The 19,993-nt window shown below is 41.3% G+C and overlaps 1 protein-coding gene across 5 annotated transcripts; it reads left to right on the top strand.

Moving 5' to 3' along the window:
* The first annotated feature begins 4,352 nt into the window (after nt 1-4,352).
* Nucleotides 4,353-14,799, top strand: lims1 (LIM and senescent cell antigen-like domains 1). 5 transcript variants are annotated; one of them, XM_047810047.1, is made up of 10 exons: nt 4,353-4,542; nt 9,421-9,580; nt 9,825-9,891; nt 10,050-10,170; nt 10,280-10,429; nt 10,906-11,056; nt 11,532-11,624; nt 11,777-11,825; nt 12,280-12,355; nt 12,776-13,666. In XM_047810047.1, the coding sequence occupies exons 1-10, from the start codon at nt 4,514-4,516 to the stop codon at nt 12,915-12,917; spliced, it is 1,038 nt and encodes a 345-aa protein (XP_047666003.1). In that variant the 5' UTR covers nt 4,353-4,513; the 3' UTR covers nt 12,918-13,666. The 5 variants fall into 5 exon arrangements, with proteins under 5 accessions (XP_047666003.1, XP_047666004.1, XP_027027269.1 ...); XM_047810048.1 differs by having other exon boundaries at nt 9,418-9,580; nt 12,776-13,662; XM_027171468.2 differs by lacking the exon at nt 12,776-13,666 and adding an exon at nt 13,755-14,799 and having other exon boundaries at nt 4,354-4,542.
* The last annotated feature ends 5,194 nt before the right edge of the window (nt 14,800-19,993 follow it).

Genomic DNA, 19,993 nt, shown 5'->3' with positions numbered 1-19,993 from the left:
TGATTCAGGACCAGAGCAACTCTGAACAAGGAAAATACAACCACCGTTATCTCAGAGAGGGGGCGGGGCTAAACCTGTTGCTAGGTGACACATTCTTTTGTAGACTGTGATTGGTTGTCCAATGAAAAAAATAAAAAATAATAGGGCTTTTAAAATGTGCTCTTTTATAAGCTTTCACTTTGTCTCTAGTTAAGATATTTGAGACTATATCGTGTAGGGATTACGATCATATTAGAGATGTTCTATCATCTGTATGTTATAAAAGTAATAAATGTAACTTAAATGTAAATGTAAACATTTCAGACACAGAACAGAAATGTTTAGCGTATCTATGTTATCTCTAATCTGATTGGTCACAAAAAAAAAAACATGATCTCTACATGATCTAATCTGTATTATCTTATTAACTCAATATCATTGTTAAATATTGTATACAATACATTTCTTCTCCCTCTTTACTTGCTTTATGAATAAGTTTTATCTTTACAAGGACCTTCACTTCCATTTTAAGGAAAAACACCCACCTTACTAAGAATTTTCTTAGAACTATATCACCCTTTGCCCTAAGAATCTTTATGAATATGTGCCCAGGTTCTCTGCAACCCAGTGCAGGATAAATGGTACAGGACAAGAAGTATGGGTGGATTGATGGATGACCATGGAGTCGAGATCGAGGTGGATGACTGGTTGCCTACAAGAATGATGCTAAACAGTAGGAGAAGCAGCAGCAGCAAGTTAATGAGTAAAGAACTCTAACCAAATGTTATACACTGTACTGATTACTGTAGCATTGATTCATCCATGTGGTCAGGCATGAGGAGCCAATTTCAGAAACACTGGCCATCAGATGGCCATGTATTGGACACCAGCCACAGCAACACACCATACACACAAACTGTATTCACAATTTGATCAATTTAGAATAGTCAATCTTCATACTGTTTTTTCTGTAATGGGAGGAAACCTGGAGGAAACCAATCATGAACATTTACCGAACAGGCTTGACTATAAGAGCTAGAAGGAATCCACTCTACCTGCACCTGGCTAGCACATTTGCCTTATACCTCCAGGGCTGGTGCTTTGATTCCCACCTCCATCCCATGTGTATGAAGTTTGCATGGTCTTCCTGTGCTTCATGGGTTTCTGCCACAAGTCCAAAGACATGCAATGTAGGCTGATTGGCATCTATAAATTGTTTATAGTGTGTGATGCCATGTGATGAATTGGCACACTTTTCAGTTGTAGGCTCCAGATTTACTGTGGTCTTGTGTAGAAGACGTAGTACAGATAATGGACGGATGGATGGATTTCAGTTGTCTTTAAAGGTTTTATCCAAATCAATGAATAATACATGAATGATACACCAAAATAAAGAGTTTATATGTTAACTGTCTGGTAAGGGTGGTGAATAATAAACCGTCTTGCTGTTATCAGGCTTTTAATCATTAAACGCTGTTATAGCTTCAACCTTTCCTTATGTAGAATTTTGTAGTACACTGCCACCCTGTGGTTGTAGTCTGAAAACACTGAACGCTTGAATAAACTTACAAATCCAGTGCAGCAAAGTCTCTGAGTTTGTGGAATAATAAATGTGTTTTTATCTGCTTTTAGCAGAAAATGTCATTATTAGTACTGTAAATTGTCATGTCAGTTATTATCATGGCCTCTATTACCCACAGTCCATCATGACCTCAGTCAAGGCCAAACCTGACTCACCTGATCACAAACCATCTGCACTCCTACTGTACATCACTGTTTTAAAACACCTTTGTTTCACAAAGTAATCACTCAGATCTGTAAGTCTGGGAAGTTACCAAGCAAATAGTTATGAAATATTCTGGCTTTGACATTTGCCTTGTGCTTTTTGACTACTCATTAGCTTAGCCTTTGTTATCCTGTTTGTGCTTCATTTGCACAAACAATGCTTCAGACCATTGTCTGATCTTGACCCGTTTTTGCTGTTTTCTGGAGTTTGCTTGTACTTTGTTATTAAGCTCACTTTCAGAAAAATTCATCCATTTCTATCCAGTCAATTGTTTCCAACCTTCCTAAGTTCTTCCACTCCACCCCATTGCTGTGCTCCTCCACTGGCTTCATGTACAGTAGCTGCTACATCACAATAAAAACACTGATGCCTGCCTACAAAGACAAAAAAAAACAGCTCCTCTTATCTCATAGCTCACATCACTCCCTGCACTAGACCATATTCTCTCAGATCTTCTAGCACTGCTCGACTCGTCCCACCGTCTCTTAGGGTACAAGGGAACATACATCAAAGTGCTTCTCTGTTCTGGGACCTGCAGGTGGCATGAACTTCCCCTGCACTTGCAGTTCTAGATGTTTTTACAGAACAACTTCATTTAGAATTTTTTTTATTTTTTTTATTGTTGCTCACACAAAAACCATTTGATATACTGTATACAGTATAATGGAGTCTTACCTGCCCCTATGGTGGAGACTAACTGCCACTTGTTAACCCAATAGCTTTATATTGTTGTTTCCTGTCCCAGTAGATTTCCTAGTAAAGAAACCAAACAATCCTTAGTATGGTTTTCTTTCTTCACAGAACTTCCTTGCATGCTTTCCCTGTATCCATTTCCATCAGCTTCTATTCCGTCAAGTCAAGTCAAGTCAAGTCAAGTCAAGTCAAGTATATAGCTGTTGCAGTACACAGTGAAATGAGACAACATTTCTCCAGGACCATGGTGCTACATAAAACAACACAGAGCTAAGGAGTACACAGTAAGTAATCCTAGCCACATAAAGTGCAACTGTGCAACCTGGTGCAAACAGTGCAGGACAAGACAAACAAGACACACAAGACAGTGCAGGACAAAAGACAGTGCAGACAAAAAATTACAAGACAATACAAAAAAAATACACAAAAGACAATTAACAGAAACAGCGGTGACCAGTGTAAATATTGTATGTTCAACAATATTGCGTGTGCAGAAATACTAGAATGAACACAGTGTTATAACAGCAGTTACCTGAGATAATGTAAAGTATTGTGTTGTGCAAAACAGCAAATGACGGAAATGTGAGACAGAAGGGCAAAATGTTTGCAAAAATAGCGTGTAAACAGACTGATGCATGTATATTGGAAGTGTGTGTATTTGGTCTGTGCAGTCCATACAGTTGATGTGCATGTGTGTGTGCTGTCAGATGTCCATTTTATTTTCCAGGGAGCAAACATCGGAGAGTGGAGAGACGGCCGGCTAGGGTTTGTTAATAGCCTAGGGTTAGTTTTTAGTCTAGAACAGACACCCGCCAGCTTACCGTGCTTCTGCTTCCTCGCGTATCCACGAGGACTGGTCTCTCCGCCGCAAGCTGAGGTCATGAAGCCTTTCCAGCATATCATCGTGCATGTTGGTTGTTGCATGATTTCTGTATTTTATTAATTTCCGGTGGTTGTATACATGAACACCGCTGTCTCTGGTGTCCACGTACTGGTAGTAGTCAGACTAAAAAATGTGAAAAATCTGGAGTGGCCATCTTGGAACTCATCAGCAAGCTCTGATTTCATTATAGTTTTAACATAAAGTCCAATTCTGCTGGAGCCATCAGATCTTAAATGCCGGCGATACAGTCTTACAATCCATGTCTCATGGCAGAAAATTCCAGAAGGAGATTCAAAGAGTAATGACAAAAATCCAGAGAAAGGTCAAACCCTATTGAACACAATGTGTGTGTTTGTGTGTACCTTTCCATTTGTTATGGTACAGTAATTGATGACCTCTCGTTGTCAGGAATGGCTGGGACTATTCCCTATCTGGACACTAGGGGGACATTCTGGCAGTTTTTTGTCTGTTCTATGTGCCATTGTTTTTTTTTTGTTCTTGTGGTGGAGGTGGCGGAGGACGTTGCTCGGCCCTCCTGTTCGGCTGTGGACTCCACTCGGCCCTCCTGTGACGTCATTCGGCCCGCCTGCTCGGCTGTGGATGCCGCTCTGCCCTCCTGAGACGTCGCTTGGCCCTCCTGCTTGGCTGTGGACATTGCTTGGCCCTCTGCACCGCCGTGTGACTCACTCCCCCACCTGCCTCACCACGTGCCTTGCTCCCCTCCACCTGCCTCGCCGCGTGCGTCGCTCCCCCCACCTGCCTCGCCACGTGCCTCTTGCATCTTGAATGCAAGCTCTAAAACTCCCATCAAATTCATAATTTTAGAAATGGCATGTTAAAATCTAAAAATACTTTATTCAACATAACATTTTACTTTTGATAGTGACTACTGTGTTATTGGTGTCGAAGTCGAAATGATAGACAGGCTCTTATGCGTGTTTGACGGACTATCGCCTTTGTAAACGCTCCCTTACTCTATTCGGGACTCCGATGACGTTTGAGTTCCAGACTGGAATTTGTTGACGGTCCCTCAGCAGCAGGGTGGGGTGACTAAAATCCAGCGCCCGGAGAAAAGCGGAGCGGAAAGAAGTGTTTAATTACAATTATTACATATAAAGCTGGTGTAAAGTTGTCCACTCGGTACACGTCCTGGATTAGCAGTTTATTAGGGGATGCTGGGTGTGTCAGAAATGACGGGCAGGTAAGGAAAAGGGCTTTAGACTAAACACTGGATGCTCAACACTGGATGCTAACATGCTAACAGAGACATTAAACTGTAACGTACACTTTAACTGTCACATAAAGTCTGTTAGTTTATATATATATATATATATATATATATATATATATATATATATATATATATATATATATATATTACGTACACGTTTATAGACAGCTAGCGTGTTTACTAAAGATGTTAAATAACGTCCTATTGTATATTTCTATATAAGTGCGCTATACACATATGTTATACAGAATAAACTTAGTGCACCGAATTCAACACCTTTTTCTTCTCTACTTTTGTGTCCACTATGGAAACATTTTCGATTCAAACATTGATTCATGAATCGGTTCCTCAAGAATCGGGGTAAATGCCCTTATTTGGTCAGCTGCGTTGTCCTCGCGCAGTTTACGTCATCTTGGTTTACGTGCAGGTTTGTTTTAGTTATAATGTGGAGACTACAGACGTTTGTTACGTGGGGAAACATGTATGTATGTATTTATTTATTTATTTATTGCTTTGCTTTATTGGTTTCCAGACATTCCTCCTTCCCTCTCGTACACAGTTTGAGCAGGAAGTTCACACAAACACTCACACTCTCTCACAGACATACACACACACACACACACACACTTATACACACTCACACTCTCTCTGACTCACACACTCTCTCTCTCTCTCTCTCTCTCTCTCTCTCTCTCTCTCTCTCTCTCTCTCTCTCTCTCTCTCTCTCTCACACACACACACACACACACACACACACACACACACACACACATATATTCTCACTCTCTCACACACGCACACACAGTTCCTCCGAGCACACGAACAAGCACATAAAATAGAATATTACCATTAGTTTTTGTGATATCTCACATCGTTAAGTAATGTAGTTCTTATTTTTATTTAAGACACTAAAGTACACAAGCTGTCCAAAGCCATAGAGAATAGGAGACCTTCCCATGTAAAGATGTCCATATAAGGGAACGTGAATGTCTTACGTCTCCTTGTCCTCAGACACATCGCACTGTTACCATGGGGCTGTTTGAAGCTCTTCTCCGTGCTCCACTTTATGCTGTTCTTCAGGAGAAATATCTGTTCAGGGAATCAAGTCACTTGACCAGTAGTGTGAGTGTAATCACCAGCACTTCAGACCTGAGACCCGCTGTGATAAGTGTTTTTCTAAAATTGGCTCAACTTTGACGAGAATCACCGCAGTCAGTTAAAAGTGTCTCATAAGCTACTCTAAACCACTGTCCAGGCTGTAGTGTGTTGTAGGGCTGGGTGATGTGACCGAAATATCATGTCACAATATCGTCTTTTGGAGTACAATCTATAATATGTAGGTTTGATAACCAAAGAAAAAACTTCTCTTTATTGTGTATAATATTAAAATGGTTTAATCTGTTCGTACAAAGTTTTGCAATTGCAGACGTAAACAAGAACTCAAGCTAACACAACGATACTTGTATGTTTTCACATGTAGGCCGAGACTCGTTGTGTGACGTCATCATAACACTCATTCAGTCAAAGCAAAGCTGCAGCAAATCAAGCATTTTTGGCTGCATCAATCACAAAAAACTCAAACATTTTATGACTTTAAAGATTACAAAAAAAAGTAATTATTACGTTTAGATTATTACTATTACTATTGTTACTTTCAGGTGTAAAGACTGAGAACTTAAAAACTCCAACGGTGAAAATATAAATTCCAGAGTAATTAGTTCTCACAACACGGAAACCTGAATGACCGAAGATCTGAAAATGAAGCTAACTGATGCTTATACAAAAGAGGAAGGCTATTAAAAGATACTTGCTGAGGCCTGTTGTGAAAGTACTGTAAGTGAGATATGACTGAACACACGCTAGTGATGGGCGAATCCGTCATCTGACACTAAAGTACCTGCGTCATCAGAAGAAATCCTTACCGAGTCTAATGTTGAGGTTTCATCAAACATATACACCTAGAGGACTTTTACTGTGCACCTAGAGGACTTTTACTGTGCACCTAGAGGACCTTTACTGTGCACCTAGAGGACTTTTACTGTGCACCTAGAGGACTTTTACTGTGCACCTAGAGGACATTTACTGTGCACTTAGAGGACCTTTACTGTGCACTTAGAGGACCTTTACTGTGCACTTAGAGGACCTTTACTGTGCACTTAGAGGACCTTTACTGTGCACCTAGAGGACCTTTACTGTGCACCTAGAGGACCTTTACTGTGCACCTAGAGGACCTTTACTGTGCACCTAGAGGACTTTTACTGTGCACTTAGAGGATCTTTACTGTGCACCTAGAGGACCTTTACTGTGCACCTAGAGGACTTTAACTGTGCACTTAGAGGACTTTAACTGTGCACTTAGAGGACCTTTACTGTGCACCTAGAGGACTTTTACTGTGCACTTAGAGGACTTTAACTGTGCACTTAGAGGACCTTTACTGTGCACTTAGAGGACTTTTACTGTGCACCTAGAGGACTTTTACTGTGCACCTAGAGGACTTTTACTGTGCACCTAGAGGACTTTTACTGTGCACCTAGACGACTTTGTGCACTTAGAGGACCTTTACTGTGCACCTAGAGGACCTTTACTGTGCACCTAGAGGACTTTAACTGTGCACTTAGAGGACTTTTACTGTGCACTTAGAGGACTTTTACTGTGCACTTAGAGGACTTTTTACTGTGCACCTAGAGGACTTTTTACTGTGCACCTAGAGGACCTTTACTGTGCACCTAGAGGACTTTTACTGTGCACTTAGAGGACCTTTACTGTGCACTTGGAGGACCTTTACTGTGCACCTAGAGGACCTTTACTGTGCACCTAGAGGACTTTAACTGTGCACTTAGAGGACTTTTACTGTGCACTTAGAGGACTTTTACTGTGCACTTAGAGGACCTTTACTGTGCACTTAGAGGACTTTTACTGTGCACTTAGAGGATCTTTACTGTGCACCTAGAGGACCTTTACTGTGCACCTAGAGGACTTTAACTGTGCACTTAGAGGACTTTAACTGTGCACTTAGAGGACCTTTACTGTGCACCTAGAGGACTTTTACTGTGCACTTAGAGGACTTTAACTGTGCACTTAGAGGACAAGTACTGTGCACCTAGAGGACCTTTACTGTGCACTTAGAGGACTTTTACTGTGCACCTAGAGGACTTTTACTGTGCACCTAGACGACTTTAACTGTGCACTTAGAGGACCTTTACTGTGCACCTAGAGGACCTTTACTGTGCACTTAGAGGACTTTTACTGTGCACTTAGAGGGCTTTTACTGTGCACCTAGAGGACTTTTTACTGTGCACCTAGAGGACTTTTACTGTGCACCTGAAGGACTTTTACTGTGTACCTGAAGGACTTTTACTGTGTACCGGGTGGTTAACGACATTCTTCTGTCCATGGATGCAGGGCTGATAAACATCTTGCTGCTTCTTGATTTAAGCGCTGCTTTTGACACAGTCTGCCATGATTTAATGATCTCGGCTTTCTGACATTGGCATCACTGGCTCTGCACTTTCTTGGCTCATTTCCTACATTAGTGACAGAAAGTATTACATCACTATACAAGGGTTTAGATCTGCTACTGCTTCACTCACACAGGGTGTTCCTCAAGGTTCGATTCTTGGCCCACTATTATTTATCATCTACATATATCCACTCGGTGACATCATACGCAAGCATGGACTTCAGTTCCACTGCTATGCAGATGATATTCAAATCTACCTCACCACCAGCTCCAATGCTCCATCTCTGCCTGACTCACTCACAGCATGTATCAGGGATGTCCCGGAATTTTCTTAAATTGAATGATAAAAAAACAGATATTATTGATTGGTTCTATTGCCACAGTCAAAACGATGAACCAGTCTTTTGATGTTCATGGAACTCACATTAAGCCTTCGTCATCGATCCGTAACCTTGGGGTTTTATGCGATTCAAATCTATCTTTTGGCCCTCACATTTCTTCTCTTGTTAAAAACTCTTTTTTCCATCTTCGTAATATTGCTCGTCTCCGGTCTTCTCTCACCATAGCTGATACTGAAACCTTAATTCATGCACTAATCACTTCACGTCTGGACTATTGCAATGCCTTATTTCTTGGTCTTCCAAAAAAACTTATCCCAAGATTACAGTATCTTCAAAACTCAGCAGCAAGAGTTCTCACCTCCACTAGGTGCTCTGCTCACATTACTCCACTGCTTCATGACCTTCACTGGCTACCTGTAGCATCACGTATACACTTTAAGGTATTGCTTCTAACGTTCAAAGCATTAAATGGTCTTGCTCTCCAATATCTGTCTGACCTACTCTCCCCTTACCGCCCTGTCCGGTCCCTTAGATCAGCTGAACTTGGTTTGTTGTCCATCCCTCCTTTCCGTCTATCTACTGTTGGTGGAAGGTCATTTAGTATAAATGCTCCTCAATTATGGAATTCGCTGCCTCCTACACTACGAAACATCACATCTGTGGGTGCATTTAAGTCCCAGTTAAAAACATATCTATTTAACAAGCATTTCGGATAGTGCAATTATATGTATTATGTGATGTGTATATATAGATGTATATGTAAGTGTCTGAATGTACTGTATTTGTGAAATGTAAAGCGACCTTGAGCTACGGAAAGGCGCTATATAAATAAAACCTCTCTCTCTTGCTCTCTCTATGTACCTAGATGACTTTTACTGTGTACTCAGAGGACTTTTACTGTACACCTAGAGGGCTTTAAATAGAATTAAAATTTACACTTCAGCCCCAGGATGAATGTCAGTTGTCTGATCTCAGATAGATTTAATATAGAACAGAGATGAACAATTTCAGGAATTAATAAAATAATTATTAACTGTTTGTCAGCAGCAACATGGCCAATGCCCTGGCGAATGCCTCGTGTGAGCGCTGTAAGAGTGGCTTTGCCCCGGCCGAGAAGATCGTCAACAGTAACGGCGAGTTGTATCACGAGCAGTGCTTCGTGTGTGCTCAGTGCTTTCAGCAGTTTCCTGAGGGACTTTTCTACGAGGTACAGCATGAAACAGACCTCCTAATGTTGTGCTTTATAACACCTGTATTTCTTATCAAGACAAGTGTGTGTGTGTGTGTGTGTGTGTGTGTGTGTGTGTGTGTGTGTAGTCTATGTTATTGTATATGTAGATAATAACATAACATTCCCTTTAATGGGACCTGCAACTTTATCCAGACTTTCATCTGTTTAGCTGTTAATTATAATTTCCAGACTGCTAAAGATTTTTTGTCTGTTTGTATAGTTTGAGGGCAGGAAGTACTGCGAGCATGATTTCCAGATGTTGTTTGCCCCTTGCTGTCACCAGTGTGGTAAGATTATACAAGGTTATACAAAGACAGCATGAAAATATTGTGTAACATAAGGTCTAAAAGTTGTGCAGAACATTTATCACTAGTGTGTTAAAGAGCAGGGCAGTGAGTGTAACCTGATGTTGTTGGAGCTCACGGTTAATGCTGCTTGTGTGTAGGTGAGTTCATCATTGGCCGTGTGATTAAAGCCATGAACAACAGCTGGCATCCTGACTGCTTCTGCTGTGACATTTGTCAGACCGTGTTAGCTGATGTTGGCTTTGTGAAGAACGCTGGCCGGTGAGCTCCTTAATCCCACTGACACGTCTTTTTAATACCACTTTGTTACTACACCGAATATACAGATTGTACAGCTGAAAGGATTCTTAGGAAGCGACGTGTTTTTCAGTCATCTGTGTCGCCCGTGTCACAATCGGGAGAAGGCTCGTGGTCTTGGGAAGTACATCTGTCAGAAGTGCCACGCCATCATCGAAGAGCAGCCCCTCATCTTCAAGAACGACCCCTATCACCCAGATCACTTCAACTGCAGCAACTGTGGGTAAGTGATAAAGTGGAGGGAATGATAGGAGGAAATCTCTCTCTCTCTCTCTCTCTCTCTCTCTCTCTCTCTCTCTCTCTCTCTCTCTCTCTCTCTCTCTCACACACATACTCTCTCACACACTCTCTGTCTCTCTCTCTTTCTCTGTCTCACATACTCTCTCTCTCACTCACATACTCTCTCTCTCTCACTCTCACACACTCTCTGTCTCTCTCTCTCTCTCTCTCTCTCTCTCACATTTGCTCTCTCTCTCTCTCTCTCTCTCTCTCACATATGCTCTCTCTCTCTCTCTCTCTCTCTCTCTCTCTCTCTCTCTCTCTCTGTATGTCTCTCTCTCTCACATACTCTCTCTCTCTCTCTCTCTCTCTCTCTCTCTCTCTCTCTCTCTCTCTCTCTCTCTCTCATGTATTATTGTGGTACACTTTGTCCCCAGACCCCAGTTAGATGATGTATTGGATTCCTCATATCTTTTTCAGTAAGGAGTTAACAGCTGAAGCTCGGGAGCTGAAAGGAGAACTCTACTGTCTCCCATGTCATGATAAAATGGGAGTGCCGATCTGCGGAGCCTGCAGAAGGCCTATCGAAGGACGTGTGGTCAATGCCATGGGCAAGCAGTGGCATGTTGAGGTGTGTGTATGTGTGTGAGTGAGTGTGTGTATGTGTGTGAGTGAGTGTGAGTGAGAGTGAGTGTGTGAGTGTGTGAGTGTGTGAGTGAGTGTGTGAGTGAGTGAGTGAGTGAGTGAGTGAGTGTGTGAGTGAGTGAGTGTGTGAGTGAGTGAGTGTGTGAGTGAGTGAGTGAGTGTGTGAGTGAGTGTGTGAGTGAGTGTGTGAGTGAGTGAGCGACCGAGCGAGCGAACGAACGAACGAACATATTTGGGTCATATCTAACACATGCTAAAATGAATATTACATGAGCCCCGGTGTTACAGCATACAGATCATTTACTCTACAGGTCTTTATGATATTATATATATAACTCCAAGCTGTCTAAAGTCTAGCTGGCAGATTCTGTGTGATGTCACATGCACCATTGTTTCCTGCAGTAAGATTGTGGTCCACAAAGCTGCATTTGCTTTAATCACCCGTGCCTGTGTGTTTGCAGCATTTCGTGTGCGCTAAGTGTGAGAAACCTTTCCTGGGTCATCGCCATTACGAACGAAAAGGTCTGGCCTACTGTGAGACTCACTACAACCAGGTAACATGGTCATGCCTGAGCGAGTGATAAACTGCTCTCCGAATATTGTTTCTGTGGTTATTCAGGTCCCTGGATTTTTCTCCACATGTTGTTCTTATGATGTTGAGTATCCACATGTGTTGAGCTTGATTATCTGCTCGTTCTTGTTCTAGCTTTTTGGTGACGTCTGCTACCACTGCAACCGAGTGATCGAAGGAGACGGTAATTTCTAGTCTTTCACATTTACACCTGTGCTGTTTCACAGATGCCTTTGTCCAGAGCAACGCATAGAAAAGCTTTGAGGTCTCCATCAGTATAAGAAATCAAAGTAATCAATGATTTATTTGACCTATTTATCCTTATTGAAGTTTTTTTTAGTGCTAGTTTAAACACTTTAGGAAGCGGTAGGTGTTTAGACGTCATTTAAAAACCCACAGTGACTCAAGTTCGTCACCACCCATTTGTCAGAACAGAGAGAACAAAAACAGTTTTCATCAGTATTCATAGAGTCGTTAGAGCTGATGGAGCAACTTCTGCTGAAACAGTCAAACTGGGGTGGTGGTGTTTTTTTTTTTTTTTTTAAAGTGTGTATTTGTGTAAAACTGTAATGTCCCCCTTGTTGATGCAGGCAGCATTTTATTTATCAGATGTTAATGTGGTCCTGGTTCTGTTACAGTTGTGTCAGCTCTGAACAAAGCCTGGTGTGTCAACTGCTTTTCCTGTTCTACCTGCAACACCAAGCTCACTCTGAAGTAAGTCTAGTGCAGAAACTCTCTCTCTCTCTCTCTCTCTCTCTCTCTCTCCCTCTCTCTCTCGTCTTATCACCCCTCTCTCTCTCTCTCGATCGACTCTTATCCTCTCTCTCTGTCTCTCTCTCTCTCTCTCTCTGTCTCTCTCGACTCTTATCCTCTCTCTCTCTCTTTCTCTCTCTCTCTCTCTCTCTCTCTCTCTCTCTCTCTCTCTCTCTCTCTGCCACATCCCTTTGGTGTTCTCCATTTCTGACAGGTGTTTATACCTGTTAATCCTCGTCTCGACTCTTTGCCGATAGCTCTTGTACATCTTATCTCTTTTCTTTCTCCTTTCCTTAAACTACTTCTTGTATTTCTCTCCTGTCTCTATCCTTTGTTTCCTTCCCGTCGCTCTCTTGCTCGAACTCTCCACTGTCCTCATAGGGACAAATTTGTGGAGGTCGATCTGAAGCCGGTGTGTAAGCACTGTTATGACCGGCTGCCTGAGGAGCTGAAACGCCGCCTTGCTAAACGTGAACGTGACACTCGTGAGAGGAAGAAGAAGACCGTCGCCGTCTGTCCGTAACTCCTGTCTCCTCTTTTTCTTCATGCTCATCCATCCTTACTTTATGCTTTTTTTTGGGGTCAGTGTCCTCCGTTTCATTTCCTCTGACCCGTGTCTGTTTGTTCGTGTACATATTTACACGTGTTTCCTTGTGTTTGTTCACAGATTCATATGTTTCAAACTTTGTCTAAATTTTACACCAGACATTCGACATACACACTAATGTCATATCATTAAACTTGGTTAATGTCCAAATGTACAGCTGTGTCAGTTACTGAGACCAGATAAAGTCTGACCTGCTGCCATAAAAAAATACCTGACATGAGGGTTAGGATTTCTGTGGAGTTTATGTAATGGAGCTCAGCAATTTAAACAGGTAGCAGGATTGACACGCTCACACATTACTGTACACAGCACTGATAACAGATGGTGTTGACTGAAACGTGTTGAATTGAAAGTGTTAACTCCTTCATGTGAGGCACTTCACACATGCATCAGAAAAAGGTACAGAAACATGTCTGGTGTGAATTGCTCTGAGTTAGAGACGAACGACACGCATCAAGAAACGTTAGAGGTTAATCCAGTGACTTGCACAAGTATTCACACCCCTTCTTTTTTATCTGTCTAAGATTTAACGTTGTTTTGTTAACCCATCTGGACACTTGACAAACACAACCCTTACATGTACCTCATGGAGAGAAACGTCCAGAGGTGTCCATAAGGATTCATTAAACATAAACACGTACATGACATGATGTATGTTTTTTATTTAATTTGTGGAATAGTTGTGTTTAAGGATTTTAGTATTTTCTTTCTTTATTTATTTTATCCTAAAATGAGTCCCTTTTTTGTTTACAGGAACAAGTTTGTGGAGTTTGACATGAAGCCTGTGTGTAAGAAGTGCTATGAGAAGTTTCCCCTGGAGCTCAAGAAGAGGCTGAAGAAGCTGGCTGAAACCGTGGCCCGCAAGTAGACCTCACACCCACAGGGGGGCGCCAGAGACTCTTGCAGATCCCAGCCTGTGCATTTTTATAACTTCTGGTGTTAGATATTCCTTCAGTACTCAGTATTACTCTTGTATTTGGGGGAAGTCCAGCGGACGATGTTCCACTTATTGACCCGAGTGCCTCTTTTATTACAATTCAGGAAGGAATTTCTGTCTTCTTTTCTTCAGTATATGCAATAAGAATATAATCTTCACAGTAATCAGTATGTGATATAATGTGCACGCTCGAATGTCTTGATGAATTGAATCACCCTTGTAACAGGATACACTGCTTTTACTGTATAGCCAAAGCTGTTTGCCTTTCTGTAGAATCCTAGTTTAATAACCGTATATTCTCAACAGGAAGTAAAAAAAAAAAACCCTGTTTAAGACGTCTTACATTAAATGAGCTTAGAGTATATTATAAATCAAATTCTACCGTAACACTATTATTATTATTATTATTATTATTCTTATTATTATTATTATTATTATTATTATTATTATTAATTTGGAAAACTCTTTTCTAAATGATCTTATAAATACATTCAGCATTCTCATGTGTTTCATGGCCAATATTTTGTACCCACAGTTTGTGTACCAGGATTATATTTCATTGTGTTTTGTGTCCCATGAGCAAAAGTGTGATGTTTTTTTACAGTAAAATCTTGGGACCAGATTTTTTTTTTTTTTATAAATCTCCCTGTTTTAAATTTGTTTAAATATATTCGTAAGTTGTTGAATATTTTCTAGTTTATTCTTATTTTGCAGCATTAAGTTTTCCCACCAGTGATTTTTTCACAGAATAACTCTTTTGAGAATTGATCGTTATTTGTTCATCTTATTTATGCCATTCCACAATATCTGTAATGTGCTGTTTAACCAAATGCAAATAAAATACACACTGGTTATTTTCGATCTCGTTCAGGTGTCATTCCGAAGCTCACCACTAGATGGCGGTAATGTGTAGTGAGGTTAGTGTAATAGTCTGTCGCTGTGTGTCTTTACAGACATCACACAAAAGAGAAAGCTAGTAACGATCTTTCATCCTGTTCTACTCTCAAATTCTCATTTCCATTTATAAACCATAAATCAATGTGTTGAGCCCGAGGGAAATTTAAAGCACAATAATACTACAAGGGACCAGCAGCTTCCAGTGTAGATCAATTAGTGATCCGTGTTTGGTGCCATTCACTTAAGTTTCAGTTTCAAGGGCCAGAAAGAACTGAATCAAAGTTCCATTACTGCAGTGGAGCAGAGAACAATGAAAATCGGATAAAAAATGTCTAGATCACTTCTGTCTTTAATTGTGATGCCAGACATTAGTGTTCATCTCTGTCCTCTTGAGAGCTGCATTAATTCCCTCCTTTAACTTTGTCCTCTGTGGAATCTGAGACATAAAGAGAAAAACATGGAACAACAAAACAAAACGCTCAGGAGAAAAGAGAGACGTCTCGGCATTTTATTCCGAACGTTTTTTTTTTGTTTGTTTTTTTTAGAAAGATGTCTAATAACTTAATAGCTTATTATTGAGTAAACACAACCGGTGAGTCACGTTTTCACAGCTGATATGAACAAATTAACGGTTGTAACCTTCACAGCATCGTTTGTTCACATCAGTGTGTTCGAAATCACTCGTAACGACAGCGTTATCAGGACAGCTGCATGTCGCACCTCGGGCTCAGTGTTATTTGTTTGAAGGTGTCCTGAAGTCACCAGCTCTCTCCAGCCCTTTCAATAATGCCCTGTAAATGAAGCATAATGGAAGAGGAATGTTAACAGGTCTGTGACTCTAAAGCTCTGCTGCCCGGCTCAATAATTCATGGCATGTAAGAACAGACATCCTTGTCTGACTTTGTTATTCAAAGTTAAAAACAAATTGATTGATTGCATTAGACATTCAGTCTTTTTAACATGCCCGGTGTAATGATTTGGCTGTGTGTGTGTGTGTGTGTGTGTGTGTGTGTGTGTGTGTGTGTGTGTGTGTGTGTGTGTGTAAAGGAAAGAGGTCTGGAATGAGTGAGGATGAGCACGGTGGGGACTAATAGCGAGTGACTGAAAATCTATCATTGTGGAGAGATGTGTGGAGAATGTCGATATGTGTCACACACACAGACACAAAAAAAACCCACAACAAAACCTCTGCTGCTGGATAAAGAAAGTGACGAGTGCTTTGCTGCTGATGGTGATAGTGATGTGTCTGTGTGTGTGTGTGCGCATATGTGTGTGTGCGTGTGTGTGTGCGTGTGTGTGTGCGTGTGTGTGTGTGTGTGCGTGTGTGCGTATGTGTGTGTGTGTGCGTATGTGTATGTGTGTGTGTGTATGTGTGTGTGCGTATATGTGTGTGTGTGTGTGTGCGTATGTGCGTGTGTGTGTGTGCGTATGTGTGTGTGCGTGTGTGTGTGTGTGTGTGCGCGCACGCGTGTGTGTGCGCGTATGTGTGTGTGTGAGTGTGTGTGCGTATGTGTATGTGTGTGTGTGTATGTGTGTGTGTGTGTATATATGTGTGTGTGTGTGCGTATGTGCGCGTGTGTGTGTGTGTGCATGTGTGTGTGTGTGTGTAAGGACAAGTCATGTGAGTGCTGAGTGCTTATCAGGTTTCTGAGCTTGGATTGTCTCTATAGAAGGACGTTATTGGAGGGGAAGATGACTGAAGCCCAGACATTTAACATAACGATGTTCCTATTGATCTGCAGTCTAATTATAACACTTCATGTCAGATCTAAATCACCTTTCTATTCACAACAGGAGTTATAGATCTACATCGGAGTTTGGTTTCTGTTGATACTGAACATTTTCTGTGTAATTAATTAAAAAAAAAGAACGTTTTGTTATTATGAGGCTCATCTTCAGCCATAGGACATTTCAGCCGCAGGAAAACACCTCATGTGTTTACGTGATTTACAGCAGGATGAATTCATTCGGATGAAGATCTGAATTGTTTAGATTCCTTTCTATTTATCCATGTCCTAAATTCGACAGTCTGCCGATAATCTCTAAAGATTTGCAGAAGCATGTCTGATGAGTCTTAAATGATTTCCGTCTCCTCAGACATCATCCAAACGTCACGACTGAAACGACGGTGAGGACGAGCGTAGCACTGCCGTGAGCTTTGATATGATGTTGATATTCAGCAGAAATTCGGCTTGAAAGAAAATCACAATCCTTCTGTGTTTGGTGTGTATTTGCTTATATGTTTATGATTTTTTTTCCCATTATATTTCACTAATTTATCCACTTCAACCAATATATATAATATAATATAATACATAATCATATAACAAACTTTAAGGTTTAATTCTGCCTCGTTCGTCTCTCCTGACAGCCCTGCACAGCTTCTGGTAACTTTAGTTTGTGGGATGATGGTTACCATGGAAACCCAGAGATGAATGTCATGGATGCGACTTTATCCCGACATTATCTCTGTGTTATAGTCAGTTATATGGTGAACGTCATGTTTATGGACAAACATAATCCGCCTTGTTTAGGGCTATTGTGTAAAAATGAAGGGGGTAAAAGCTATGTTCTCAGCTTCTTAGCTCAAAGCCAGCAGTTTGAGATTAAATACAATCTAATGAAGACTAAACTATGCAAAGCTTCAGGATATTCACCACTTCAGTAGAAGAGCCAGTGCTGTGTTATTACGTTGAGGTTTTGCTGAGATTCTGCTGGATTTAATACAGCTTAACCTTCTGCCCTTTTCATTTACCCAGGTGTGAGTGTAAATGTCATCAGCAGACTCTTCTGATGAAAGTTTCCTCGCTGTCGCTATTTCATACGGAGTTATTAAGGCTGAGCAATCAGCCGTCTCGCTCCTATTTCAGTATCTCCACAGACACTGACATTATCATTGGATTATACAGAGACTATGGTGTATGTTCTAATAACTTTGCTCCGAAGCTCAGCTCTACACCTCACACCCCTATTCTGGAGAATGTGCTGTTCATGTCATGACATTTACTCTGTTTTTCATGAACTTTAAAAATTCTGCAGTCTGCATTAGGCAGCATAATAGATCTGCAGGCACTGGGGTTTCATGCCAGTCAGCCTTCAAATCCATGCCAATAAAATTCATGACTATTGGTCACATACAGTGTTTGTACCTGGGGGTGCATGCTAATGCATGCTCAGAGAGATGATTGATGGTGGCACATGACGCCATCCACACAATTCCTCACTCAGTGATTTGTTAGGACGAGTTTCTGAAGACACACTAAATAGAGTGGATTAAAATGGGGACAATGATGATGATTAGTCAGTGGAAACAGTGGTGATTAGTGCTTTGTTTTTGAGCATAATACTGGTAACTGGTCACTGGTGGTGTTTTACTTATTGTTAATTGTTCATGTTCATGTTCACGCCTCAGTCAGACACTGGTTATGACTCTAATGAACCTGCTTTCTCAATTTATTTATAACCAGCAACTGTGATGTGAGGGGGGCATGGTGGCTTAGTGGTTAGCACGTTCGCCTCACACCTCCAGGGTTGGGGGTTCGATTCCCGCCTCCACCTTGTGTGTGCGGAGTTTGCATGTTCTCCCCGTGCCTCGTGGGTTTCCTCTGGGTACTCCGGTTTCCTCCCCCGGTCCAAAGACATGCATGGTAGGTTGATTGGCATCTCTGGAAAATTGTCCGTAGTGTGTGAGTGTGAGAGTGAATGAGAGAGTGTGTGTGTGCCCTGTGATGGGTTGGCACTCCGTCCAGGGTGTATCCTGCCTTGATGCCCGATGACGCCTGAGATAGGCACAGGCTCCCTGTGACCCGAGAAGTTTGGATAAGCGGTAGGAAATGAATGAATGAATGAATTAATTAATTAATTAATTAATTAAAAAAATTTATAATATTATATATCTATCCCTATCCCTAATGAGCAAGCCGGAGGCGACGACGACAAGGACAAACTCCCTGAGATGATATAAGGAAGAAAACTTGCGAGGAACCGGGCTCAGAAGGGAACCTCAACCTCATCTGGGTGACACTCTACAGTAAATAGTGTAAATGTAAATAATGTCCTTTCTACAGCAGTTTATAACAGTGTAGCCGAGAGCTCCTGAGGAACTAATGGGTCATCGCAAACTCTGAGTTCAGCACAGACCTGATTGCTGATAAAGACCAGAACATACAGCTGACTGACACAACATTGGTTCAAAAGAAGACATGACAATCTCCGGGTGGCTGCATACACAACAATCCCATGAGACACTGGCTGACCATGAAGATCAATCCCTGGCAAGGTGACCACCGGGCAACGAGACTCCAACCAAGGGTAGAACATCAGGATTGAGGAAGTAGCTCCGTAAGAAGAAACGATCAAGCTAGGAACTCGGAACACTGGGAGCTCGAGAGGAGAAAATTGTTAGGTATGATTGTAATCAGGTTATGGACAATGTACATTATATATAAAGTGCACACAGGGACTCCATCAAGACTAGTTATGACATCATAACTAAAAGACTAGAGCCAGAAGGTGACACAGACATGACGATTTCCTAGGATGTAAAGAGTCCCACCACTCCACAGTCTGCAAACCTGAGTGACTTGTGAGGGTGGTAGGAGACAACATCCAGACATCCCAGTTCACCAAAAACTCTGTGACCATGAAACCTCCAGATCTGCTCCTTTACCTAAGAAAAGCTATTTATAAAAATCTAAACTAAACAAATGTGTTTTTAGCCTGGACCTAAACACTGAGACTGTGTCTGAGTCCCAAACACTAATTTATAGGTTAGTAATAGTATTTTATTATCAATGCGAAACTTGACTGACAATGAGGATAAGATAGGATTGATATGTTCATATCTTCTAGTTAGGACTCTATCTGCTGTGTTCTGGACTAACTGGCGCTTGTTTACGCTCCTACTGGAACATCCAGACAGTAAAGCATTACAATAATCCAACCTAGAGGTAACAAATACATGAACTAGTGTTTCTGCATGATGTAATGACATCATATTTCTTATCTTAGCAATGTATCTGAGATGGAAGAAGGCCTTGTGGTATCACTTATTTATGTGAGCTTCAAATGAATCTTTGTTTCAGACACTTCCAGTCGAGGACACAGTCTTCCTGATAAGATAATTTATCCTGATGGCATCAGCTACCATCAGCTTCCT

Source organism: Tachysurus fulvidraco, chromosome 2 (genome assembly GCF_022655615.1).
Source record: "Tachysurus fulvidraco isolate hzauxx_2018 chromosome 2, HZAU_PFXX_2.0, whole genome shotgun sequence".
NCBI classification, from domain to species: domain Eukaryota; kingdom Metazoa; phylum Chordata; class Actinopteri; order Siluriformes; family Bagridae; genus Tachysurus; species Tachysurus fulvidraco.
Note: the sequence above shows the minus strand (reverse complement) of the source record. Positions and strands in the feature narration are given on the sequence as shown.